The sequence below is a fragment of the Leuciscus leuciscus genome (assembly GCF_965113295.1).
Source record: "Leuciscus leuciscus genome assembly, chromosome: 15".
In the NCBI taxonomy this organism is placed as follows: domain Eukaryota; kingdom Metazoa; phylum Chordata; class Actinopteri; order Cypriniformes; family Leuciscidae; genus Leuciscus; species Leuciscus leuciscus.
The window spans coordinates 35521042-35546061 of NC_138739.1; the positions used below are offsets into that span (position 1 = coordinate 35521042).

Here is a 25020-nt window from a genome sequence, read left to right on the forward strand (position 1 = left end):
TATTATAATATAACTAATTACTTTGAGGTGTCCTTCTCATGTTGAGACTCATTGTAATAAATCACTTCCCTAAGAAAACTCAATCGGGTGATGTGTTTGATGTTTTCCAGTACACGCTCATTATTTTAATGTTACATTCCTTAATCCCTCTAGATATTAAATAAGGTTGTAACAGTGTACATGACTGTGTGTGTTTGTGTGGGTGTGCATGTATACACACATGCACAGGTTTGAGGCCTTTATCTTTGCAAACACATATGTTACAGACATTCTCAAAAAAAATTGGGGGGAAATACCCTGGGTGAGTAAAGTCCAATGCGATAACACTAGCATTTTCAGGAAGAAGAAAATCCTCTCAATCCCTCAAAACCTCTGTTGAAAACATGCAGATAGTGCCACTCAAAACTATGTCTTTGATTCTGCCTCAGTAAAGTTGACTTAATTCAGGGGTTCCCAAACTTTTCCATGACAAGGCCCCCCAAATACCACTAGGTTCTGGCCAAAGCCCCCCTTTTGCAGGATGTGTTATTGAACCCATCGACAAAACTACGGCAAATGTAGAAATAAATAAATAAAACATCTAGGTGAACATCAGATTATGTGATGGTGTTTGATACCAGCCAATCAGAAAGATTATATATGAACCATTACAGTTGTCAAGGCCGATTCTGATTTGTCATTGAGTTTGACCAGCCGATACAGATTTGAGCCGATTCTGATTTCATTTTTTATAACCACTTTACATGTAAGAGCAATTTTCAGAGATTAATAAAAACAGCATCAAAGGTGTAAGAAACTTTCAAGAGGCAAAATTGTTTTAAAGAGAAAAGGTTTATTCTTTGAGTATTCTTTTCACAACCGCAGCCACCCAGCTGTGAAACAGAAAACCTAGTGGACTCAATGAACATAGACATTTTATACAGGTTTCTGACATTCTTGACTCCTCCTTTCCCAGTTTCTGTAAATTTCCTTAAAGACATCTTATATCTCAAGCTAGTATGGACTGGTTTCTACCCATACTAGCTCTATAAACATTTTTGAGTCTTCATTTTCTTTTCTGACATAGCCTACTCCAGTTCTTGTTAAAACACACTATACATGCAAATTATGTGCATTTTTGGTACTTTTTGTGTGAAATCATATTTATTTTGTCCATCAAAAGTGTGCTTTCACTTTAATTGAGCGTAAGCAGCGCAGCAAAAATAGACTCGGCGCCGAAACCCTCCACTTCACTACTGCTCACGGCACGCGACGCTCCTGCTTGACGCTCACGCGCTGCTCCTGCTCGCGGTGTGAACGCACTCACTGAAAATGCACGGCGAAAAAAATTTGCGCTGCTCGCGGTCTGAAACGGCCGGAATTCACAAGGTTTCCTACATATGCGTTCTGTGTGCACGTGTGATGCTGATGTTGCGCGATGTTAATCATCCGGCCCCGAGTCGAGTGCATTTGAATCGGCATATGTCAGACTGAAAATCACGTGAAAATCGGCCAGCCGATCAATCAGTTAATCTCTAAAAGATTAGCATTAAAAGTATAATGTTCAGATAGGCAATGCAACAAATTATTATAATGTTATTTCATAAATGCTCATATTAACACTTTTTTTTTCTTTTTTTCTTTTCTTTTTTTTTCAACTTGCTGCGGCCCCCTGGCGTCCCCTGGCCCCTTGCTGCGGCCCCCAGTTTGAAAACCCCTGACTTAATTAACACAGTTTATGCATAACCTCATAAAAATAATTTTCCTTGTACTGTGTTTAATGTTTTCAGGAAAGCATCTGTAATAATGGATACAGAGGAGAACTCTCCTGCTATAGAGAGGAGAGGAGAGGATGATGCACCATGTCCCAGCAGCGTGTCTATAAAGTCTACAAATTCAATGGATCCACCCATACTTTTCAGAAGTGGAGCTGTGACCTCTGAACACATGTGAGATTATTTGTCCAGTATTTGAAACAAGAACCTGAAACATCAGATAGTGCTAAGAAACAAAACGATTGCTTTGTCTTCTCTCTGTATCTCTAGGAGAAAGAGAGGAGGCCCAATTTTGTGTTTTTATTACAAATGTTACTCCTGGTAGCTTATTTAAACACACACACACACACACACACACACACACACACACACACACACACACACACACACACACACACACACACACACACACACACACACACACACACACACACACACACACACACACATCAATTCTGGTTAAACTATAGCTGTCTAAATCATCATTTATAGTCATATTTGTTTTTTAGGCGTTGTATTGTGTTTGCAAAGAAGATTTTATATAACATTACAGAGAAAAGTTTAGTAAGCAACTTTTTTTTTTGTCATTTTTGGCTTTTTTAAAGAAAAGGAGGGAGCATTTGAAATAGATTTTTGAGGTTATCAACATTATGCCACTAGTACTGTTGTTTGAGCTTAACTTATTGAGCTGAACCCATAATATTTAATGACAATATGGGTATTATACATACAATTGAGTGGATGTGTTGTCTATTACGAACATGCAATATTAGGTATAAATATTTATACAACAGAATATTTTAGATACAATTATTAAATCACTGCTTTGGCTAATGCCAGGCACATGCACAGATAGACCTCAACTGGTGCTCAAGCTTCTGCCCTCTTGGCCTTTTTGCAAATGTGTCCTCCTGAGGGCGCAGCCTTCACAATGAGACGCAGTGACAGCAACACAGTTAACACACACAAGTCGAGCAGCATCCATGTGTTCTTGACCTGCCTTCATTAGTGACAGCCAGGTAACAAGCAGAGGTGGACAGTAACAAAGTACATTTACTTGAGTACTGTACTTAAGTACACTTTTTGAGTATCTGTACTTTACTTGAGTATTATTTTTTCTGGAAACTTTTTACTTTAACTTCACTATATTTGAAAGACAAATATCGTACTTTTTACTCCACTACAATTCTGTCAAGGTCCTTGAGTAGAAAGTAACATCAGTCAGTGGATGATTTTGGTTGCAGGGGTTGCATTTTGGTTGGAAATGAAAGTCGAGTTGACGTCAGAACCCTGCATCTGATTTACATCAGAACCCGACGTCAGATTGACGTTGGATATTGATAAAAAAATAAATAATTCGGGTTGACGTCAGAACCCGACTGATGTTGGTTTCTGACGTCAACACGATTTTCATTTTCAACCACAATACAACGCCTGTCCAATGTTGGAGATCAACGTCAATCTGACATAAACCTGATTTTCATTTTCAACGTTGGGTTTAGTTTTCTAAATGCGAATTTTGTCACTTTTTTGGAGCACACTAGCTTATAGATAACAGTAAGGCTAACATATTCATACTAAAAGCCAAAAAAGCCAAATAGGGCAATATTTGAGGGAACAGCCATTTGGGTGTCCGAAACCATTGCGGACGTTATTGAGTGCACTTATTCAATCTCACATTCAATCCCACTACTGGAACTGTGCTCTAGAAATAAATGTGATATTGATATGAGGGTATGCAGGCATAGATTCAGAGGCATACGGTACTTTAAGTATTACATACAACAATGCAACAATAATAAAACAATGCATTGACATTTACTTTTTACTTTTGATACTTAAGTATTTTTAAAAACGAGTACTTCTGTACTTTTACTTAAGTAAAAATAGGTCTTTACAACTTTTACTTGTAACAGAGTAATATTTGACCAGTAGTATCTGTACTTTCACTCAAGTAAGGAAGTTGTGTACTTCGTCCACCTCTGGTAACAAGTTTTGTCAACTTGATTTATTTTAATTAGTATAGATTTTTTAAAAACTGATTGATTGTAGGCCTCGTTGATTTGAAGATAAAGTTAATCTCTGTAAGAAAGAAATCCTGTAATACTCCTGTTTGTGTACATGACTGTGTGTGTTTGTGTGGGTGTGCATGTATACACACATGCACAGGTTTGAGGCCTTTATCTTTGCAAACACATATGTGAACATGAACATGATGAACATTCTCCTGAACACTAAGGGCCCTATCATACACCCGGGGGGGGGGGGGGGGGATCTGACAAAATTACAGACATTCTCAAAAAAATTTTTGGGGAAATACCCTGGGTGAGTAAAGTCCAATGCGATAACAGCATTTTCAGGAAGAAGAAAATCCTCTCAATCCCTCAAAACCTCTGTTGAAAACATGCAGATAGTGCCACTCAAAACTATGCTTTTGCATCTGCCTCAGTAAAGTTGACTTAATTCAGGGGTTCCCAAACTTTTCCATGACAAGGCCCCCCAAATACCACTAGGTTCTGGCCAAGGCCCCCCTTTTGCAGGATGTGTTATTGAACCCATCGACAAAACTACGGCAAATGTAGAAATAAATAAATAAAACATCTAGGTGAACATCAGATTATGTGATGGTGTTTGATACCAGCCAATCAGAAAGATTATAGAGATGAACCATTACAGTTGTCAAGGCCGATTCTGATTTGTCATTGAGTTTGACCAGCCGATACAGATTTTAGCCGATTCTGATTTCATTTTTTATAACCACTTTACAGCACACACAAATATTTATTTTCTATATATATTTTTTATAAAACACCACTTTTACCCAAACTGATTAATAAAAACAAGTTTAAATGGGTACATTTTCTATAAACATTTTTGAGTCTTCATTTTCTTTTCTGACATAGCCTACTCCAGTTCTTGTTAAAACACACTATACATGCAAATTATGTGCATTTTTGGTACTTTTTGTGTGAAATCATATTTATTTTGTCCATCAAAAGTGTGCTTTCACTTTAATTGAGCGTAAGCAGCGCAGCAAAAATAGACTCGGCGCCGAAACCCTCCACTTCACTACTGCTCACGGCACGCGACGCTCCTGCTTGACGCTCACGCGCTGCTCCTGCTCGCGGTGTGAACGCACTCACTGAAAATGCACGGCGAAAAAAATTTGCGCTGCTCGCGGTCTGAAACGGCCGGAATTCACAAGGTTTCCTACATATGCGTTCTGTGTGCACGTGTGATGCTGATGTTGCGCGATGTTAATCATCCGGCCCCGAGTCGAGTGCATTTGAATCGGCATATGTCAGACTGAAAATCACGTGAAAATCGGCCAGCCGATCAATCAGTTAATCTCTAAAAGATTAGCATTAAAAGTATAATGTTCAGATAGGCTATGCAAAAAAATATTATAATGTTATTTCATAAATGCTCATATTAACACTTTTTTTTCTTTTTTTTTTTTCTTTTTTTTTCAACTTGCTGCGGCCCCCTGGCGTCCCCTGGCCCCTTGCTGCGGCCCCCAGTTTGAAAACCCCTGACTTAATTAACACAGTTTATGCATAACCTCATAAAAATAATTTTCCTTGTACTGTGTTTAATGTTTTCAGGAAAGCATCTGTAATAATGGATACAGAGGAGAACTCTCCTGCTAAAGAGAGGAGAGAAGAGGATGATGCACCATGTCCCAGCAGCGTGTCTATAAAGTCTACAAATTCAATGGATCCACCCATACATTTCAGAAGTGGAGCTGTGACCTCTGAACACATGTGAGATTATTTGTCCAGTATTTGAGACAAGAACCTGAAACATCAGATAGTGCTAAGAAACAAAACGATTGCTTTGTCTTCACTCTGTATCTCTAGGAGAAAGAGAGGAGGCCCAATTTTGTGTTTTTATTACAAATGTTACTCCTGGTAGCTTATTTAAACACACACACACACACACACACACACACACACACACACACACACACACACACACACACACACACACACACACACACACATCAATTCTGGTTAAACTATAGCTGTCTAAATCATCATTTATAGTCATATTTGTTTTTTAGGCGTTGTATTGTGTTTGCAAAGAAGATTTTATATAACATTACAGAGAAAAGTTTAGTAAGCAACTTTTTTTGCTTTTTTTGCAGTCACGAACGCCGCGCTAAGTGAGCTGGTCGATAGGAATTACGCATAGTGAAATCTATCGTAGCGCGGCGTTCGTGACTTGATTAGTCGAGACTGTTTTCCAAAATGGATCCTGCATGTAAACGCGTAATGTACTGTCTTTATAAAGTATCTTCTTATTAAACTGTCTGTACACTTACAAAGTTCTCAATGCTTCGGTTTGCATGTATGGACCCTCATTATGCTACCGTGTTAGTGTGAGGCTATTTTGAGCCTAGTAATAAACCAGTCGCATTTCAAAGTAATTCGCGAAATGCCCGCCAGGTGGCGCAAAGGGATATTGTGCAAAACAGCAGCGACATATACAGTATTATTATTAGCCTGTATGTTGTGGTTTTACCCTGAAATGTTTAATTTCGAGAGAGACCCGACGCACGCAGTGAGGGAGACAAAAGAAACTTGCTAAAAAGAGATCCAGCGCGTCTGCGAGAGAGAGGCAAAGAATAACGCCTGCTCTTAATTTATGTTGCTGTGAACTATTTTCATTTTGTACTGTTTTATTTTTTTTTATTTTGCTGCAATTTCTTTGGCAATACAATTTTAAATGTTGCAAGAATAAGATTCTGTATTTCTTTCTTTGCTTAAAATGGAATAAACTCTAAACTCGATGCAACCCTGTTTTAACCTGTTAAGGTCGTAAACCCGGTACCATACTGAATTGCGTTATTAAGATCGTTATTACGATCGTCCTTTAATATTTAAAGGTCCTGATGAAACATTAACAGTCATATGTGATATCATTACAAAGCTCAGACCCTCTACTTTTCACACAAAACCATCTTTTTTTAATTCATTTTACATATCGCATCATTTAAATGTTTAAATTCCTCCACCCGCAACCGAAATACCGATCAAAAGGAAGTGTGATTATGAATTTGAATATTGATGGCATTGGTCAAATTTGATGAACAAAGGCAAGTCATATATCAAACGAAAGCTTTCTTTCTCAGGATTTTAGTTATATGGTTTATTTAGTTGACACAATACAACAGATCAAATGATTGCAGAATGAGTCGCGAAGTACATCTTTGATCTTTGTAAACAAACTAGGAGAAACGTTGCATTTCATCTCCGATTAGAGCATGTCGGAGCTAAACGTAGTCAAAAAGATACATAGACTTTCACCTTAGACTGTTTTCTTCAAAATGAGTCCATTTTCACCTTTATGTGAGTTTCGTTTGAGAAATAATCTACCATTATGTCTCATTTAGTCCAGTAATGCAGGAAATAAGTAATTGTTTTCATACGATCCACATGATATCGCCGACGGATGATAACGAACTACGTGTCATTGGAAAGCTAATGATCTCAGCGTTACGTGAACATGTCGTGAACACACCTTCCCTCTAAACCAACCAGAGTCTGAGATATTCGGCACGCAATTTATACATATTATTCTATTATAAATAAATATACATTTTCATGTTGCAGATCTCATTTTTGTCTACCCCATTACTTATTTATTGCATGTATTGAGTCTCTTTGAGAAGAAGATAGTGAAACACATGGGAATATTTGTAAGTGCTTTTAGCAAATAGTAAAAGTGAGATTTTTGGTGTAATTTTCTTTATAAAAGCTTGTTTTTGCAGTCGGGACCTTTGAGATTCCAAAGGCCCCATTTACACTGCATGGTTCAAGTGACCCAATTCCAATTTTTTCCTCTCATGTGGCACAGATCGGATATGACCGATGAATGTGTAGCCTAAGCAGGAAAAAACGCATGGATTCCGATTTTCTCAGATCGGATTCAGGCGTCACTCATATGTGGTAATAAATCGGATATGAATCGGATACGTGCATTTGCGTGTGCCATGTAAGCAGACAAATCGGATATTCCCCAGTAAATGCGAGTCGTAGGTCATTAAAAAAGTGACGTCAACTCAGGTGGACACCACCAACTGAGATCACATGACTTATTATAGGTGCGATGGAGGTCGAAGGCTCAACACAGTGGAGTAATTTTTTCTACATCTTACGAGAGCAATGTTTTGCTGACCTTTGAAAATAGTGCGGAAAGCAAAGCGCGGATGAGCTCCAACGTCACCCGAATCCGCAGCCAAAAACAAATCATCCACCTGCCTCTCACCCGCACCAATCATTTTCTCTGATTTAAGTATCCGCACCAAGCGCCAACATTCTAATCTGAAAAATGAAGCCTACCCGGAAGTGCGAAAAACTGCAATACATCGAAAATCCGCTAGGGGCAGGTCCCAAAAGGGAGCAAATGTCCATACACCCCCATGTTAAAATGTCCGTTTTCACAGCATAAATTCATGTTTTTACAGGTTGGTCCCATGGACTTTTATTGTATTTTTCGATAGGTTCCGAGTGCCTGACAACTGTGAGGGGGGTGAATTTTTTTCTAACTCGTTAGTTTAGATCGTATTTAGATATAAAATGTATGACAAATAAGGACGCGATTGCCAGCTTGATTGACAGCTGACAACGAGCATAGGCTGCGCCGAGTGGAATTCCTGAAATTTGACGTCTCGGCCATGATCTGACACAACAAATCATACCTGTAAGTTATCCTTTCTGAACATTTGTATTGAAATATGGCGCCGCCCATACCCCCATAAACGGCCTCAAAACCGTTCTTCAGAAGTCTATGGGTGACGTCACAGACGCTTTGTCCATATTTTTTACAGTCTATGATCCGCACCCGATGGTCAAAGTTATTATTCTTATGTGGTTACGTGTGAGGATAAATGGATGATCATCATCACCTTCAACAGCGGACTCGAGGCGACGGTTGATGCGCGCATCTAATACAATGATGAATGAGCGCTGCTTTTAAATGAACATTTCTTTAAAACAAAATTTATTTGACAATTTAATTTTCTTAATGGCATAATAGGCTTTACTCCCTTGAAACTTAAACTGGAATGGAACATGCTAATATTTTAGAGAATGTAGTTAATATTTTCGTTAATAATGATTTATCTATCCACCCGCCACCCACCCAAAATTAATCAGAATGTTATTTTTATTAGCCTACTTGACCCGCCCGATCCGCGGATTATCAGGAGAGCCCCCGCGGATATAACCGCGATCCGCGCATCACCATAATAATTTTGTCTGCTTCTGCATCCATTGCATATCGAGCTGTTTTACTTAATTTTCCGGGCCAGAACGTCTACATTTGGTTGTTTTGGCAGTGTATAGTGTAAATGCAAATATCGGATAGGCCTACGGGTCACTTTTAAAAGATGATGTAAGCGGGTCGTCAAAAAAATCGGATATAGTCAGCAAATCAGAATTGGGCATCAAGACATGCAGTGTAAATGCAGCCAAAAAGACACTAAAAAGCCACTTTGCCCCCCTTTGGTTTCATAGCCATTCTTTTGAAAGCAAAATGTTAGACACATAATATTTTTTTTCAGTGTTTGGTGACATCTAGTGGAATCCGATGGAACTTATAATAGGTAGCTGTTGCACACAACACCAGAGTTATACACTTTCAAAGAAAAATTCAAAGAAAAAAACACACAAAAGCGCCTACTTTTTTGTGTGTTTCTTTTGATATTTTAAACACATACAATAGTTTTTATTACATTTGACACTTGATTTTGTTTGTTTAAAGGGTTTCCTATAAAATGACACCAATATTTTGCATTTACTTCACTGTATGTGGGTAAGGGGAACCATCAGATTTGGGTATGTCCAATACATAAGCGATCGGCTGACAATCTTCCTTCATCAGTTTTGTCGTCTGTGCAGCGGCTCTTCTGGAATGTAGGCCTAGCAAATTTATGTTGTAATGTGCCATTGATAATTAAACAAAACGCTTGACTTTAATAAACCGTTACCTATTTAAGCATCAAGAACGGTAAAACATAAATGCTGTCGGCCAACATCGGTTAACAGTATGTAGGCTACAATGTTATCGTCTAAATGCCTATTAATAAAGATGACAGGAAAACACAAAATATCAAATCAAACACAACAAAGCTCTTAAGTGTTTCGAATCAATAAATGAAAATTTCAAAAGTTTTTATTTCTGACAAATATTAAACTAGAGACAAAATGATGAATATGGTGGAGCTGAGATTCGAACTGACTGTTATTGCGTTGACCACAGAGCTATCGTCTGAACGCTGTCTAGAGAATGAGCTTAATGTATTATGCTCATGCAAAGCCGCATTGATGGAGCCTAATATTTTTCTATTTCAATGTTTTATGTTGAAATGTTTTCATTATTTGTTAAAGAAAATTATGCTAATCAGAACAACCTACTAGTAAGCCTATTTAATTCTTAATAAAGAATGCTAAAACACAAATGCTGACGACTAACATCGGTTAGCAAGTGACAGCAACACAGTTAACGCACACAAGTCGAGCAGCATCCATGTGTTCTTGACCTGCCTTCATTAGTGACAGCCAGGTAACAATCATGTTTGCCATTAAGTTTCAACATTGTTTGCCACTGCTGTGAAATTAAATCACTATTAAAACATCTCAATAGAGCCGACCTAGTTTAGGAGAAATACCTCCATTAAGCTTAACAAGCAAACTAATCTGATGTGTAAAATGACATCATGCAAGGTCGGAAATGCCAACAAAATTTAAAAAAATGCCCCCAAAAATGAAGATGTGAAATGCCCCTGTATGAGTTCTTGTTATATTCATAATAGAGCAGTGACCCCTGGAGCCAAGTGAGATTTTTGCCTATACAAAGGATACATGCATAGATGTAGATACATTTACAATATATTTTCGTGTGGAATGTCAGCATGGCATATACCTGAAAGAGCTACTTCTGTAACACGTGTGCAGAGAAATGTAGACTAAATGCTGTAATTTCTTTCCATTTTGATGTTTTTGCAGTGAGGAAAATAATGTTACTGGAGAACTGCAGGATTCTTACCAAGCAGTGAGTGATGCCATGAAGACAGTCAAAACCACTCACAAAACCAGAATGAAGAACAAGTATGAGCGCTTATTTGAGGGAATCAATCTACAAGAGAATCGAACCCTCCTGAACAGGATCTACACACAACTCTACATTATAGAGGGAGATGCTAAAGGGGTGAATGAAGAACATGAGATTATAAAGATGGAGAAAACACCCAGAACACAACTTTCACAAGATACTCCAATATACTGCAATGACATCTTTAAAGCCTTACCTAAACCAGGATGTAAGGAGAAAGACCAAATCAAGACTGTTCTTACTAAAGGCATCGCTGGAATTGGAAAAACCGTCTCAGTGCAGAAGTTAATTCTGGACTGGGCCGAGGGAAAAGCCAATCAGGATGTAGATTTCATGTTTGTGCTTCAATTTCGAGAGCTGAACTTGATTAAAGATCATCAGTGCAGTCTTCACAGTCTTCTGCTGGACTTTCATCCTAAACTTAAAGATCTGGACTCAAAGATTTATGCCGAATGTAAAGTTGTGTTCATCTTTGATGGTCTGGATGAAAGCAGAATTACACAGATGTTTTCTGATGATGAGAAAGTTTCTGATGTCGATGAGAAAGTTTCTGATGTCGATGAGAAAGTTTCTGATGTCAATGAGACTTCATCGGTGGGTGTGTTGATTTCAAACCTCATAAAAGGAGATCTGCTTCCCTCTGCTCACATCTGGATCACCTCCAGACCAGCAGCAGCCAATCAGATCCCCTCCAAATACATCAGCCGTGTGACAGAAATTCAGGGATTCAATGACCCTCAGAAGGAGGAATATTTCAGGAAGAGAATCAGTGATGAGAATCAAGCCAGCATTATCATCTCACACATTAAAAAATCAAGAAGCCTCCACATCATGTGTCACATACCCGTCTTCTGCTGGATCACATCCACTGTGCTTCAAAACATCCTGAAACAAGATACCAAGAGTGAAGAAATCCCTCAAACTCTGACTGAAATGTACATCCACTTCCTGCTGATTCAGATCAACATGAGGAACCAGAAGTATGAAGAGAGAGATCCAGAGAAACTCCTGCAGTCCAACAGAGACATGATTTTGAAACTTGCTGAACTGGCTCACAAACAGCTGATGGAGGGCAATGTGATGTTCTATGAGGAGGACCTGATGGAGAGCGGCATAGACGTCACTGATGCCTCAGTGTATTCTGGGATTTGCACTGAAATCTTTAAGGAGGAATCTGTGATTCATCAGAAGAAAGTCTACTGCTTCATACATCTGAGCTTTCAGGAGTTTCTGGCAGCTTTCTATGAGTTTCACTCCCAGCAAAAGTTTTTGGAAAGGCAGCTTGAAGAGGTAATTGATGATGATGAATCATTGCAGGATGGACGCTTGGATCTTTTCCTGCGATTCTTGCTGGGCGTCTCACTAGAGTCCAATCAGAGACTCTTAAAGGATCTACTGACACACACAGTGGACACCAGAGATATCATCAATAGTGTCGCAAAGTATATTAAAGATAAAATCAAAGGTGATGAACCACTCTCAGCTGAAAAATCCATAAATCTGTTCCTCTGTCTGCTGGAAGTGAATGATCAGACTTTCTACAGAGAGCTTCAGGAGTTTGTGAAATCAGGCATGGACTCAAAGCAACTCTCTCCTGCTCACTGCTCAGCAATTGCCTACATCATTCAAATGTTAGATGAGCCGCTGGATGAACTGGACTCCAAGAAATTAAACGCATCAGAAGAAGGCAAAAGAAGACTGATACCAGCTGTGAGGAACTGCAGAAAAGCCCTGTAAGCATTCTGTCATAAAGTGGCATATTTTTTTTATATTTTGTGATCACTGTGCCATAGCAGTTTAGCAAGATTGGAAGAGAAGTCTAAACATGGAATGAGTAATCTCAATATAATAACAGTTTATCTTCTAGCAATCATGATTTTTCATGGCTGGTTATGATTTTTTTTTTTTTTTTTTACTAGAAAAATTAGCAGATTTCAAAACTGGTTGCTGATTTTTTTTTCTTTGTTCAAGCAAATTTATTTGTTGTTTATTTGCTCTATAACAAGCCAAACTGGCCTCAAGCAAAAAATATCCATAGCCATTTGAAATTAGAGGCAACGACTGCATTTTAATCACGATCCAAACAAAGATGCTACACACATGCAGTATGAGCAGTTGTTTTTGATTTAAAGGGGTCATATGATGATTTTTCTAGTTTTCCTTTTTCTTTAGTGTGTGTTATGTAGGTGTTTGTGCATCTATAAGATCTGCAAAGTTACAAAGTCTCCCACAAAAATATTTATTTTATGTAGAAGCTTTCCTGTAGCTCAGTGGTAAGAGCATTGCGTTAACAACGCAAGGTTGTGGTTTCGATCCCAGGGGATTGCGCATACCTATGTATAAATGTATAGGATAACGCAATGTAAGTCGCTTTGGATAAAAGCGTCTGCCAAATGCATAAATGTAAATGTAGAAGAGAAGGCAGATCCAGACCTACCTAAAACACCTCGATCAAATTCTCCCTCACATACCCATGTCACTAGGTGGAAATATTTGCATAATGCCGCCCAAATGCTTACACATAAAAAGAAGGCGTGGCTTCAGTTATTGTAGTAGTGTTGTGGCCGCCATGTTGTGAGACGGTGTGTTTTTATGTGAAAGCAAAAGTAGCACTTTATTTGGCCTTCAGAAAGTGGACGCAATAAGAATCAGTGGTTAAGATTTATTTACAACACCAGAATAAACGTGTGTGTGTGTGTGTGTGTGTGTGTGTAAAGAAATGCATTTGTGAAGTTGAACTGCCTCGGACATGGATCTATAAAAATAATAGCTTTTTACTTTTACCTGGGCTTTCAACAAAAGGAAATTCTTACAGGTGCCAATCTACCAACATAGCATAAAGCCCAATTTATACTTCTGCGTCGAACTCACGCCGTAGCTACGTCGTAGGCTGTGTGTAGCGCGCGTACCCTTCGGCGTACCCTGACGTGCACCTCTCCAAAAATGTAACAACGCGTCAACTCTACGCGGACGCAAGCGCTGTGGTTGGTCTGCTAGGACCGCTCCCTGGGGTTTCACATGCTCCCTCTGCAAGTGTAATTGTGTGTCAACGCGGACAACGGCGCAGAAGTATAAATGAAAACCAACGCGTTGCCTACAGAGTAGAGGCTCCGGCGTAGGTCAGACGCAGAAGTATAAATCAGCCTTTAGGCTACCATTATAGAATATACTGCGCCGGAATAGACTTTAGCCTACAGGTGAAAACACTTTTTTGAAAACAGCTTTATGAATGAATGAATGAGGCATATTTCATATGTCTACTGTAGGCCTACACTCAAATCGCTTTACAATCATATCAGGGAATCTCTCCTCAACCACCACCAGTGGTTATTATATCTGAGGAAATCACGGGATCCGGCCAAATGATTGGATACAGAATGATGCACTAAAAATGTATCCAGAAGAACGTATTTACGGTGAAGAGGGAGACAGTCCGGTTACTGTTAAAGCATTGGTTCACCTCAAAATGAAAATTTCCTGATAATATACTCACGACAATACCATCCAAGATGTTCATGTCTTTCTTTTTTCAGTGGAAAAGAAATTAAGTTTTTAGAGGAAAACATTTCAGGATTTTTCTCCACACAATTGGCTTCAACGGCAACCAGAATGTTGAAGTTCAAATCAGTGCCGTTTCAAAGGGCTCTGAAGTGCTTCAAAGGGCTCTGCACGATCCCAGCTGAGGAATGGGGTCTTATCTGGCGAAACGATCGGTCATTTTCTAAAAATAAATAAAAATGTATATACTTTTTAACCACAATTGTTCGTCTTGTGCTGGTCTGCGACGCGCCACGTCATCTAAGTTATTTGTCTGTGTACTCAGGTTCAAAAAGGTAGGAAAGGGTGAAAAATTCCATCTCATTTTCTCTTCCAACTTCAAAATCGTCCGACATCTTTGTTTTAATTTATTATTATTATTTTCTTCTTTTTTTTCCCGTGACCTTTCCAACGTGATGACATGATAAGTGGCGCGGTTGTTTTGTATTTATTATCGTTGTTTTGTATTTAGTATCGGTTTAAGTGATTTTTTTGTATTTTTTTTGTATTTTTTTTTTTTATCCTTTCTAGAGATTTTTTTCTATTTTTTTTTTATTTTATTTTTTATAGAGATCTACTATGATGGTGATGAATGGTGCTTTGAAATGTGTAGGGCAAAAAAACAGTTGTAAACGTAAAGATCAAACAGTTTTGCAACCTTCCTATTTAAATGAGACCTACTTAACCATTTACTGTTATTTTAGATTCTCAGGTTGTAATCTCACTAATCAGTGCTGTGAAAGTGTGGCTGAAGCTCTACAATTAAATTCTTCATTGAGAGAGCTCGACCTGAGTAGCAATAACTTGGAAGATTCCAGAGGGAAGCTGCTGTTTGATGCACTGAAGAGTCCAAACTGTCAACTAGAAAAACTGAGGTTTGGTTTGTCAGATTCCTTTGCATATTACATTTTACCAACAGTATATTAAATGCCAGTTTCTAATAATGTTACAGCATGATTTAATTTTATATATAAATAAACAACAACTGATAAAACTCATTGGAATGTCACAATTCAGAATATCAGATACATTTGTACCACTTTATGAACACATTTTACTGAAAGTTAAACCAAATCTTTTGCCCCAGCAAACAATTTTTGGTTCCCAGAACACCGCCAGAACAGATATCCTAAAGTTCTCTGTTGGTTATCTTGGAAAGTTTTCTTTACGTAAGATGTTTCCTGTTGGTTTGGAGAACGTTCCCCTAACCTTCCCAGTAAGTTCTCAGAACGTTCCCCTAACTTCTTTACTCTGACATCATGATTATGGTAAGGCCTATCAGAATAAACTACGCTTTTCGGAAGGAGGGGCTTTGTAGAAATCGACGTGTTTTAGAAAGACTGGGCATAGAGGAGCAATAATAATGTTCATAATGGTGGAGGCGGCACGTGAAGCAGAGCAGAGACAAAGGCAATCCCCGATTGGAGATCGAGAGCGAGACCAGGGCTCGTGAGGAACTGCCTGGGGAAATTTAGGAGGGGAAGCAGAGAAAACAAAACTGAAAGATTAAAACAAAACTGGCAAAGTATCCAACACGACATGGCAGAACACAAGACAGTGAGGCTTGAACATTTGGCTTGTGTTAACGTCCCGTTTACAGACCTCGTAATAATTTGGGAAATGATTGCAATGTAGTTTGTGTGCAAGTCCGAAATAGAGATCGCCAAAATAAAGCTAAAATTCGGTCGGTTATCGATCATCTCTTTGGAGCAAAAACCATCCATTTCTGATTTATGGCTGGTGGAACTGTGCATCTCTATTATCTTCTGTGTATTTTTTTTAATCCTTTCTAGAGAGATCAACTATGATGGTGATGAATGGTGCTTTGAAATGTGTTGGGCAAAGTAACAGCTGTTAACGTAAAGATCAAACAGTTTTGCGACCGTCCTATTTAAATGGGAATTCTGCAAAGTGTCAATTAACCATTTACTGTTATTTTAGATTCTCAGGTTGTGATCTCACTGATCAGTGCTGTGAAAGTGTGGCTACAGCTCTACAATTAAATTCTTCATTGAGAGAGCTCGACCTGAGTATCAATAACTTGGAAGATTCCGGAGGGAAGCTGCTGTTTGATGCACTGAAGAGTCCAAACTGTAAACTAGAAAAACTGAGGTTTGTTTGTCAGATTCCTTTGTATATATGTTTCATTACATTTTACCAACAGTATACAGAGAGTGGATTTGTTGGATAATAGTGGAAATGATCAAATATACTGTTATTTGCCAGTGTCAAATAATGTTACAGCATGATTTAAGTTTATATATACTGCCTATAACATATAAAGAAAGAAACAACTGATACAAATCTTTGGAATGTCACAATTAATTTCAGCCCAAAGAATATCAAATAAATTTGTACCACTTTATGAACACATTTTACTGAAAGTTACACTGCTCACTGAAAGCTATTCTTGAATATTTTGCCCCAGCTAACAATTTTTGGTTCCCAGAACATCCCCAGAAAAAATATCCTAACATTCTCTGTTGGTTATCCTGGAAAGTTTTCTTTACGTAAAAAGAACGTTCCCTGTTGGTTTGGTCCCTAACTTCTTTACTCTGATATCATTTTCCCTGCTATACATCAGTAATCATCCAGCACTGCTGCATCAATACTACAAACCATGTCTTTTGATCTGTAGTTTAATCAATAGAAATAATCCAAGCACATAAATCATTACATGGAGCATTAAATAAGATTCAGTTTTTTCCATTAACATGTTAGATTTCATATGGGCTTGTCACTGTACCACAATATCCAGATTTTGTTATTTCAGCACCAAATAACAATGACTTCAGTACAATCTAGAGTTTTTAAAATATGAAATTTAGTCACAGACATTAAAAACAATTAATAAACAGTTATTGTATTAACTTTAACTAGGATAATGTTCTGGGAAGGTTCACTTTAGTCAAACCTAAAAATAACCTGCAGGGAACGTTCTGTATAAGTTCTCTTTTGGTTGTTACAAAAAACCCTCCCTGCAGCCTTCTTGGAAGGTTAGTTTTTTGGTTACAAAAGAAAACATATAGAGAATGTTCCTAGAATGTTCTTATTTGGGAATGTTCTGTGTTTACTGGGTTTTGTAAAGTATTAAATGCATTGCAAATGCAGTTCTTACATAAGGGTCAATTATGTAATAATTTATTCTTCTGTTTAGATTGTCCATCTGCAAGTTCACTGATCAGTGTTGTGAAAGTGTGGCTTCAGCTCTACAATCGTCAAACTCCTGCCTTAAGGAGCTGGACCTGAGTAACAATAACTTGAAAGATTCTGGAGTGAAGCTGCTCTCTGATGCACTGAAGAGTCCACACTGTAAACTGGAGAACCTGAGGTAATTTTAAAACAGTCATAAAACTGAGGGGATATACATTTATATATATATATATGTATGCCTTTGATGTCTGTCATTGTAGATTATCTGGCTGTATGGTGACAAAAGAAGGATGCTCTCATCTGGCTTCAGCTTTGAGTTTAAACTTCTCACATTTGAGAGAGCTGGATCTGAGCTACAATCACCCTGGAGATACAGAGCTCACTGCACTGAAGGAGGATCCAAACTGCAAACTGGAAAAACTCTGGTATGATGGACACTAGCAATGTTTACATTAACACTATTTTTATTGATGTAAATGTAGCCTATTCTTATATGATTTCATTCTAATTGATAATTCACAAAATACTCCTTACATGAACTCTAAATTAAGGGACTGAGTTGTAGGGTGAGCCGATTTCTCATGGTGGTTTACGGGATGGGATGGACAGGCATAACCGACTGTATTTACGCAAGATTTCATTTACAACTTTGTATTTGAACAATCAGGCGCAAAGAGAACTGAATTCGGGATCGGGCACTGTCTGAGAGAGTGCTTCTGGTGTATCTCATTCAGCGCAATACTACATTGAGTTCTTTTTCACAACCTACTACGCAAAATAACTTGATAAACTCTTTTTGAAGATCCCTGTTAAATGTAAACACATGCTGCTTGACATCTTCGTGTCTGACGTGATCTGCTCCGCACTCTAATATCACTTCCGGGTCTATTAAAGTGAAGACATGTCTCAATAGGTAAAAATAGGCTTCTTTCAATAAAAGGTCCTACATATTTGGAATACTTTTAACTTGATGTTTAGCTTACCTGTCAAGAAGAAACTCTGTAAGTTCGCGGTATCGATCGAAAACCAAACATTCCATCAAATTCCTGTATCTTTTAAAAACAATGCCAATGTTTATCCTTGTTTTACCCCGTTGTCTGTCTGTGTATTTTGTTAAGTGTTCAAAGTTTATTAGCACTTTTGTAACAAAATCTGAATGTCTTTTTCCACACCCCCTAAACACCCACTGACTCAGCCTTCTACAGCAGACACACCCCAAACTCTTGCTACTGGGCACGAGGAGGAATGCAAATACATACAGTCTCCTCCACTAATATTGGCACCCTTGGTAAATATGAGCAAAGGCAGCTGTGAAAATAAATCTGTATTGTTTATCCCTTTGATCTTTCATCCAAAAAAATCACAATTTTTTTACCTTTCATTGAAGTAAAACAATTGAAAGTGGGGGGAAACTCACATTATGATATACATGTTTTTCTCCAATTTCTCCACAATTATTGGTACCCCTACAAATTCTTATGAGTAAAATATCTCTGAAGTATATTCCTACACTATATAAACACACTTTGAAAGTATATATAAACACGTCCTAATGCATGATGAGGAGGAAAGCTTGAGTGGCCAAAGACTCTCCAAGGATCGGAGATGGAGAATTGCAGAGATTAGCGGAGTCTTGGGGTCAGAAAGCATATCTTTTTTTTTTTTATCAAACATCCCCTACATCACCACAAGTTGCCCAAAAACAAACTACAGCATATTCAGTTGTCAGACACTACTGGAACTTCAGACAGGACTGGTTTCTGTGGTCAGATTAAACAAAACTAAAAACCCAGATGTGTATGGTGCAAACAGTGATAAAAAGTATCCAAAGTCCACGGTTAAATATACCACTGGATCTTCAATGTTGTGGGGCTATTTTTTTGCTGGAGGTCCTGGACATCTTGTTCAGAGACATGTTATCATGGATTCTAGCAAATACCAACAGATAAATCAAAACCTGACCATTTCTGCTAGAAATCTTATAATGGGCTGTGATTGGATTTTCCATCAGGACAATGATTAAATTATATTATTATATCAAAATCAACACAAAAAATGTGTCACTGAGCACAAAATGAAGCTTCTGGCTTGGCCATCCCAGTCCCTGACCTGAATAAAATGAGTCAGGTGAACTGAAGAGATGCACCAGCATGGACCTGAGAAACTGAAGGATCTGGAGAGATTCTGTATGGAGGAATGGTCTTGTCAAGTGCTCTCCAAACTCATCAGGCATTATAGAAGAAGAGTCAGAGCTGTTATCTTGGGAAAAGGACGTTGCAATAAGGTGTTATCTTGGCAAAAAGGACGTTGCCCCCTTAAAAAAAAATAAAAAAATTGCCTACCTTAGTTTTAATCAGATTAGAAACAACTCAATCCAGGCTACGTTAATCCGGACACATTTGAAAACGGCGTTTTCGTTTTAAACACGCTCTCCGTCCACACTAGCATTTTCAAGCGTTTTCCAAAAGACTCTCGTCCACACTGAAACTTCTTAAAACGCTAAATTCACCTTCGTAAACCCTCACAAAAGCTCACTGAGATGATGCAGACAGAAAAATAAAGTTATCCTGTAATGAATAGATCTGAAAAGATAATTTTATTTAGCAAAATATCTCACCTTTCACTAATGTGTCCAGGTCGCACTCAGTCACCATATGTTTGGTGTAAAACGCAACTGCTCTCATGTTTTGCCACAGGACAGCAAATGTGAGTAAATTCTGTTATCTTTGCAGGACTATGATATGAAGAGTGTGCAAAGTAACATTTTAGCAACTGCGTGAAAGTGAATAGCACATAACAGGCATAATAATGGTATAAACATGAATATCTATTGGTACAATATGAGTCACGTGACTAAACTTACGTCTTCGTTTTTATATACCTTTTACAGTCCACACTACAACGCGAAAACAGCATTTTCAAATGTATCCACTTTGGAGAGCGTTTTCAAAAAGCTTTGTTTTCATTAATAAAAACGCTGTCTCAGTGTGGACGGAAAGCCAAAACGGAGAGAAAAAGATGCGATTTCAAACGAAAAATATACCACTGGATTCTGTAGGACCCAAGGAATAGAACGAGGTGAAATTCATGGCTATTAGACAAATTTCGCAAATGCTGTAAACATATTTGTCAATTTTATTATATCCGGCCCAAAAGAGCATAGGTTGTTTCAGGGCATAGTGCCGAAGACACAAATCAACTTTTGTAACTATATGCTAAAGCTTTCATAAAATACAGCATTTTATGACAAAATTCAAAATGGTCAATGCGCAAAATGGCTAACATGGGACAATTTGGTATTGTTTGACTCTTTTTGTAACTCTTTGCTAGCACAGTCTGAATATGATTTCAGAAATGATGGTGAAAAATGGACAAAACATCAAAATGGTGGAAAAATTCATTACAGAAAATAACATCATATGGTGCAATCGACTTGTCATGAGCCACAGAATCAGAGGAAAAAATACTTTTCTTTAAAACCTTAGTTCAAAAGTTATTAGCATTGACATGGTTTTTGTGTTGTATTTTTAAGACTTATTTCTTCCTTTTTGGGTGAGTCAGATGAATAGAATAATGGCACATTATGCTTTTTTTTCTTCGACAGTCTGGATCATGGAGGAGAGACCATGATTAAAGAAGGACTACAAAAATGTAGGTCTACACACATACAGTACCTTTTCTTCACAGGACACCATTTTACAATAGACCAGCATAAGGTCTGAAATATTAAAGGTTTTGATTGTGTATATGCTGTCAAAAATATTGATGTGGAGCCGAAAAGTAGATCCAAGGCCAATCTGATTCTTGAACATATTTTGTGGCCTTATTAATGTTGTTTTCTTGTGTCCAGATTTCTGTCGTCTCACACTGGATCCAAACACAGTAAACAATCGTCTCTCTGTTGTAGAGGGCAACAAAAAGTTGGTATATAATAAAAAACCGATGTCACATCCTGATCATCCAGAGAGATTTGACGCCCAGTCAAATCAATCGAGATATGACGGCTGTCCGCAGGTTCTGTGTAAAGAGCGTCTGACTGGACGCTGTTACTGGGAGGCTGAATATAGTGGGTTGGGTGATGTGGCAGTGGCATATAAAGGAATCAGAAGGAAAGGAAAAAGAACTGACTGTGTGTTTGGATTCAATGAAAAATCCTGGATTCTGAGCTTCTTTAGGGAGACACTGAACTCCTGGCATGATGGTAATGCAACAGGCATACCTGCCCCATCACCTCCCTATACCAGAGCAGGAGTGTATGTGGACGAGCCGGCCGGCATTCTGTCCTTCTACGGCATCACTGACACACACGCACTCAGACACTTACACACATTCAACACCACATTCACTGAACCCCTCTATGCTGGATTTGTGCTTTATGAAAATTCAATGTCTCTGTGTGATGTTGAACTAGAGGATGAATAATTTCTGTCAAAAATGTACGGTATACACGTTACATAACAAAATGCCAAAACAAGTGTCAGTTTAAAAAAAATATAGCTCACGTACCCTTTTCAAAACATTTCACAAAATGAGGTTTAAGTTTCTAGATATTAAAACATTTATAGGTATTCTCCAAAGTGAAGAAAAAACTCTATGGCTGTCAAATTGTGTGTAATAAATATGTAATATATAATGAACTATATCGATTAAGGTTCTGCTAGGACATGGCATGAAAGATGTGGCATGAAGGACGTAGGCCCTGTTTACACCTGGTATTAAGATAGGAGACACATTCCCTTTTACACCTGGTGTTTTAATCCGTCTCTTTTGTCCACTTTTAACCACTTCTGTCCTGATTTCTTCAAGGGGAGGGTCTATGGGTGGCAAATGTATGGGCTTTTTTGGTGGGGATTTTTCAATCTTATAGACGAAATAAGCTCACGCAATTCACATATGAACACGGCCAGAGACGACGGAAAAACACACGGAGAGCGTCAGCTTTTGTTTCGGCTTTGACAGACACAAGACCAGCCGAACACTGAGTGAGTGTTAGAAATCAGGAATGGAGAGAGAACATTGTGCTTGGTACATTTTTCGTCTTCAAACCAAACTTGGGTCTCCAGCCAAGGTTTAAATCCCGTCTGGCTAGCGCTCTTCCCATAATGTTTACGCATCCGGTCAGTAGGCGAAGAGTAGACGGTCTTTTGTGGCTGTTTGAACACATTCGATCACATGAGCGTTTACTCTACAAAAGCAATCCGTTCGAACGCGTTTTCCTCTAGTCTAGATGTATTCAAAAGTGGACAAGCTCAAAATGTTTTAGACCCGTTTACATCTGTATTTAGTGTCGTCCGATCTACCAAAACACATCTAATTCTTCCCACTTCTGAAGTTGTGATTACGAGCTTGTTGCATTCAAGTGTTTTGTTGTCGGAAAGAATAGGAATCATGGAGGACACCAGGTTTATTCTTGCCTATTTATTGGGAAAATCTTATAAAAGCCAAAATGATATTTAGCATCTCATTCATTGACAATCATATAAACATTCAACTAGGGAACTTGGGTATCAAAATTATTCCGAGCTTCCCAGTTCATGCCCAGGGCTTTCATGTTCAATTTTTAACAGAAACTCGTATTTACAAGTTTGATTCTGATAGCATGTGAAGGCAGCATTAATAACAGGTGTAAACGGGGCCCTAGAACCTAGTAGGCATTGCTTAAAAATGTTTGAAAAGGTGTCTCTGAAAAGTGAAGTTACTGCTAAGAAGAGCTCCAGTGTCTTTTGTTTGCTAATTGCACTTATTTTGTATCTTATGCAATGAAATGCAGATTTTTTTAAAGTGTGAAGTCCAAAAACCTTCTGGGACCTGCACTGTATGCTGTTGCTATTCCTGTTTTTTTTTATTTGTTAGTTACGATGACAAATTAATCACATGAACACAACCTGCTCGCAGGGCTAGATATGTAATGCTTGTGTCTCATTATATAATATTCAGCAGATTTTCAGTAGTTGGCTTCATATACAGCCAACATATACAGCCTTAGTTTCAAGGGTTATTTGTCTTCATGAGTAAGAGATCAGAGAATGTCTCCATTTCAAGGGTTTAACGTCACAGGATGATGTTGTGAAGCAGTAATTTACACCACTATTGCTTGTGTTATAATAACACTTGTTGTATTTGTGCTGGTCAGACGAAGTCTTAGCATTGAAACACACACAACTAAGATTATTCAATAAACTCTGCTCATTTTACCATCACTTTGTCTCCTGCTTTCTGCTCTTCCCTGCTTCCTCCATCTGCCTCTTGGGCTGATAAAATACTGTTACTACAGTTTTGGGACCAAATAGACTAAATGCAGTGAAACACTGATTTTAGGCACCAGACAAGGCTTTGGCTGCGTCTGAAATCACACACTCTCTTGAGTAGGTAGTAGGTACTTATTTTGAAAAAGTAATTTCTTCACGACTGCTAAAAAAGTATGTTCTATATAGTATGAATATAATCTGGACTCACTACATCCGCCATGTTGTCATTATCATGTTATCTATCAGCGTCAGTTGAGTCGCTTCACTGTCATTCATAAATCCTCTCCTGTGGCCTCATGGGATAGTAAAGTGTCAATCATATGCACACTTCAGAATCTCACCGGAAGTAGTAGATCATCCGGGATTTTTTTCCTACTCTTTTATGAGTACTGTGAATTCGGACATAGGCCTACTACTTTTGTGACATACTAATTTTCGCCTTCTATATAGAAGGTAAGTATGCGATTTCGTATGCAGTCTCGGTGTTTAGCAGGTTCAAGGTATCAGACATAACAGGGGGTTGGATCTGATATTCCTGGCGTTTTTCTTTTGTTTGTTTTTTTGAAGGCGTCACCAATGTGTGGCGTTTTGAGCACCTTGAAAAGGTGGATCATTTTGCAAAGCAATTGGTTCAATTGAATAAAGGTTTCAGGAAGTTTTGTTTCTCACATCACTGCATTCAACATTACAGTTAGGCCTACTGTATATACATTAAAAAAAAAAAATTTGCAAAAACTTTACTAACATTATAAGTGAACCTCTAGGATCATGTTAAAATAATCCATGTCATGACCCTTTAAGTCTCTTCATAATCACCAGAGCGAGGCTGTGGGGGGATAGAAATCTTTTCAGTGTTATTTAATGGGTTATTGGATTGTTTTGCTGACTAAATACTGCAAAAATGTCTTTCCAAGGATTTTTCGTAGACCAAACTCCAGACAACATGAGCTGTGAAAAATTATAAGTGATCTACGAGCTTTATACAGCTTTTACAGCGAATGCCATTAAAAACATGGTAAGACTATCCCTCACAGCCTCGCTTTCATACCTGTCATGGCGCTGCTCTGAATAAGGATACGTTAGCGATATCCAACGAAAATTCACAATTGGATATTCAACCCAAGCAATTCCACTGCGCAATGTGACGTCGGACTGACATCTTTTCTATGTCATTTTTGGACGTCCAATTTCGATCCACTGAAGGGGTTGTT

At 38.2% G+C, this 25020-nt stretch overlaps 2 protein-coding genes and 1 long non-coding RNA gene across 3 annotated transcripts in view; 2 read left to right on the forward strand and 1 right to left on the reverse strand.

The window, feature by feature from the left end:
• Window positions 1–19268, forward strand: part of LOC309475163 (NACHT, LRR and PYD domains-containing protein 3-like) — a 28064-nt gene extending 8796 nt beyond the window's left edge. The window contains exons 3-10 of the mRNA XM_082137814.1: window positions 1770–1928; window positions 5360–5518; window positions 10766–12604; window positions 15113–15283; window positions 16350–16520; window positions 17566–17739; window positions 17822–17986; window positions 18757–19268. Of these exons, the coding sequence (XP_081993940.1) occupies window positions 1770–1928; window positions 5360–5518; window positions 10766–12604; window positions 15113–15283; window positions 16350–16520; window positions 17566–17739; window positions 17822–17986; window positions 18757–18835 (2917 nt within the window). The 3' untranslated portion in view covers window positions 18836–19268. The remainder of the gene's footprint in view (window positions 1–1769; window positions 1929–5359; window positions 5519–10765; window positions 12605–15112; window positions 15284–16349; window positions 16521–17565; window positions 17740–17821; window positions 17987–18756) is intronic.
• Window positions 1–23761, forward strand: part of LOC309475151 (uncharacterized protein) — a 343736-nt gene extending 319975 nt beyond the window's left edge. The window contains exon 15 of the mRNA XM_082137779.1: window positions 21412–23761. Coding sequence (XP_081993905.1) covers window positions 21412–21983 — 572 coding nt within the window. The 3' untranslated portion in view covers window positions 21984–23761. The remainder of the gene's footprint in view (window positions 1–21411) is intronic.
• Window positions 1–25020, reverse strand: part of LOC309475255 — a 239290-nt gene that overhangs the window by 7583 nt on the left and 206687 nt on the right. The window contains exon 2 of the long non-coding RNA XR_014197583.1: window positions 269–1003. This is a non-coding gene — a long non-coding RNA (uncharacterized lncRNA). The remainder of the gene's footprint in view (window positions 1–268; window positions 1004–25020) is intronic.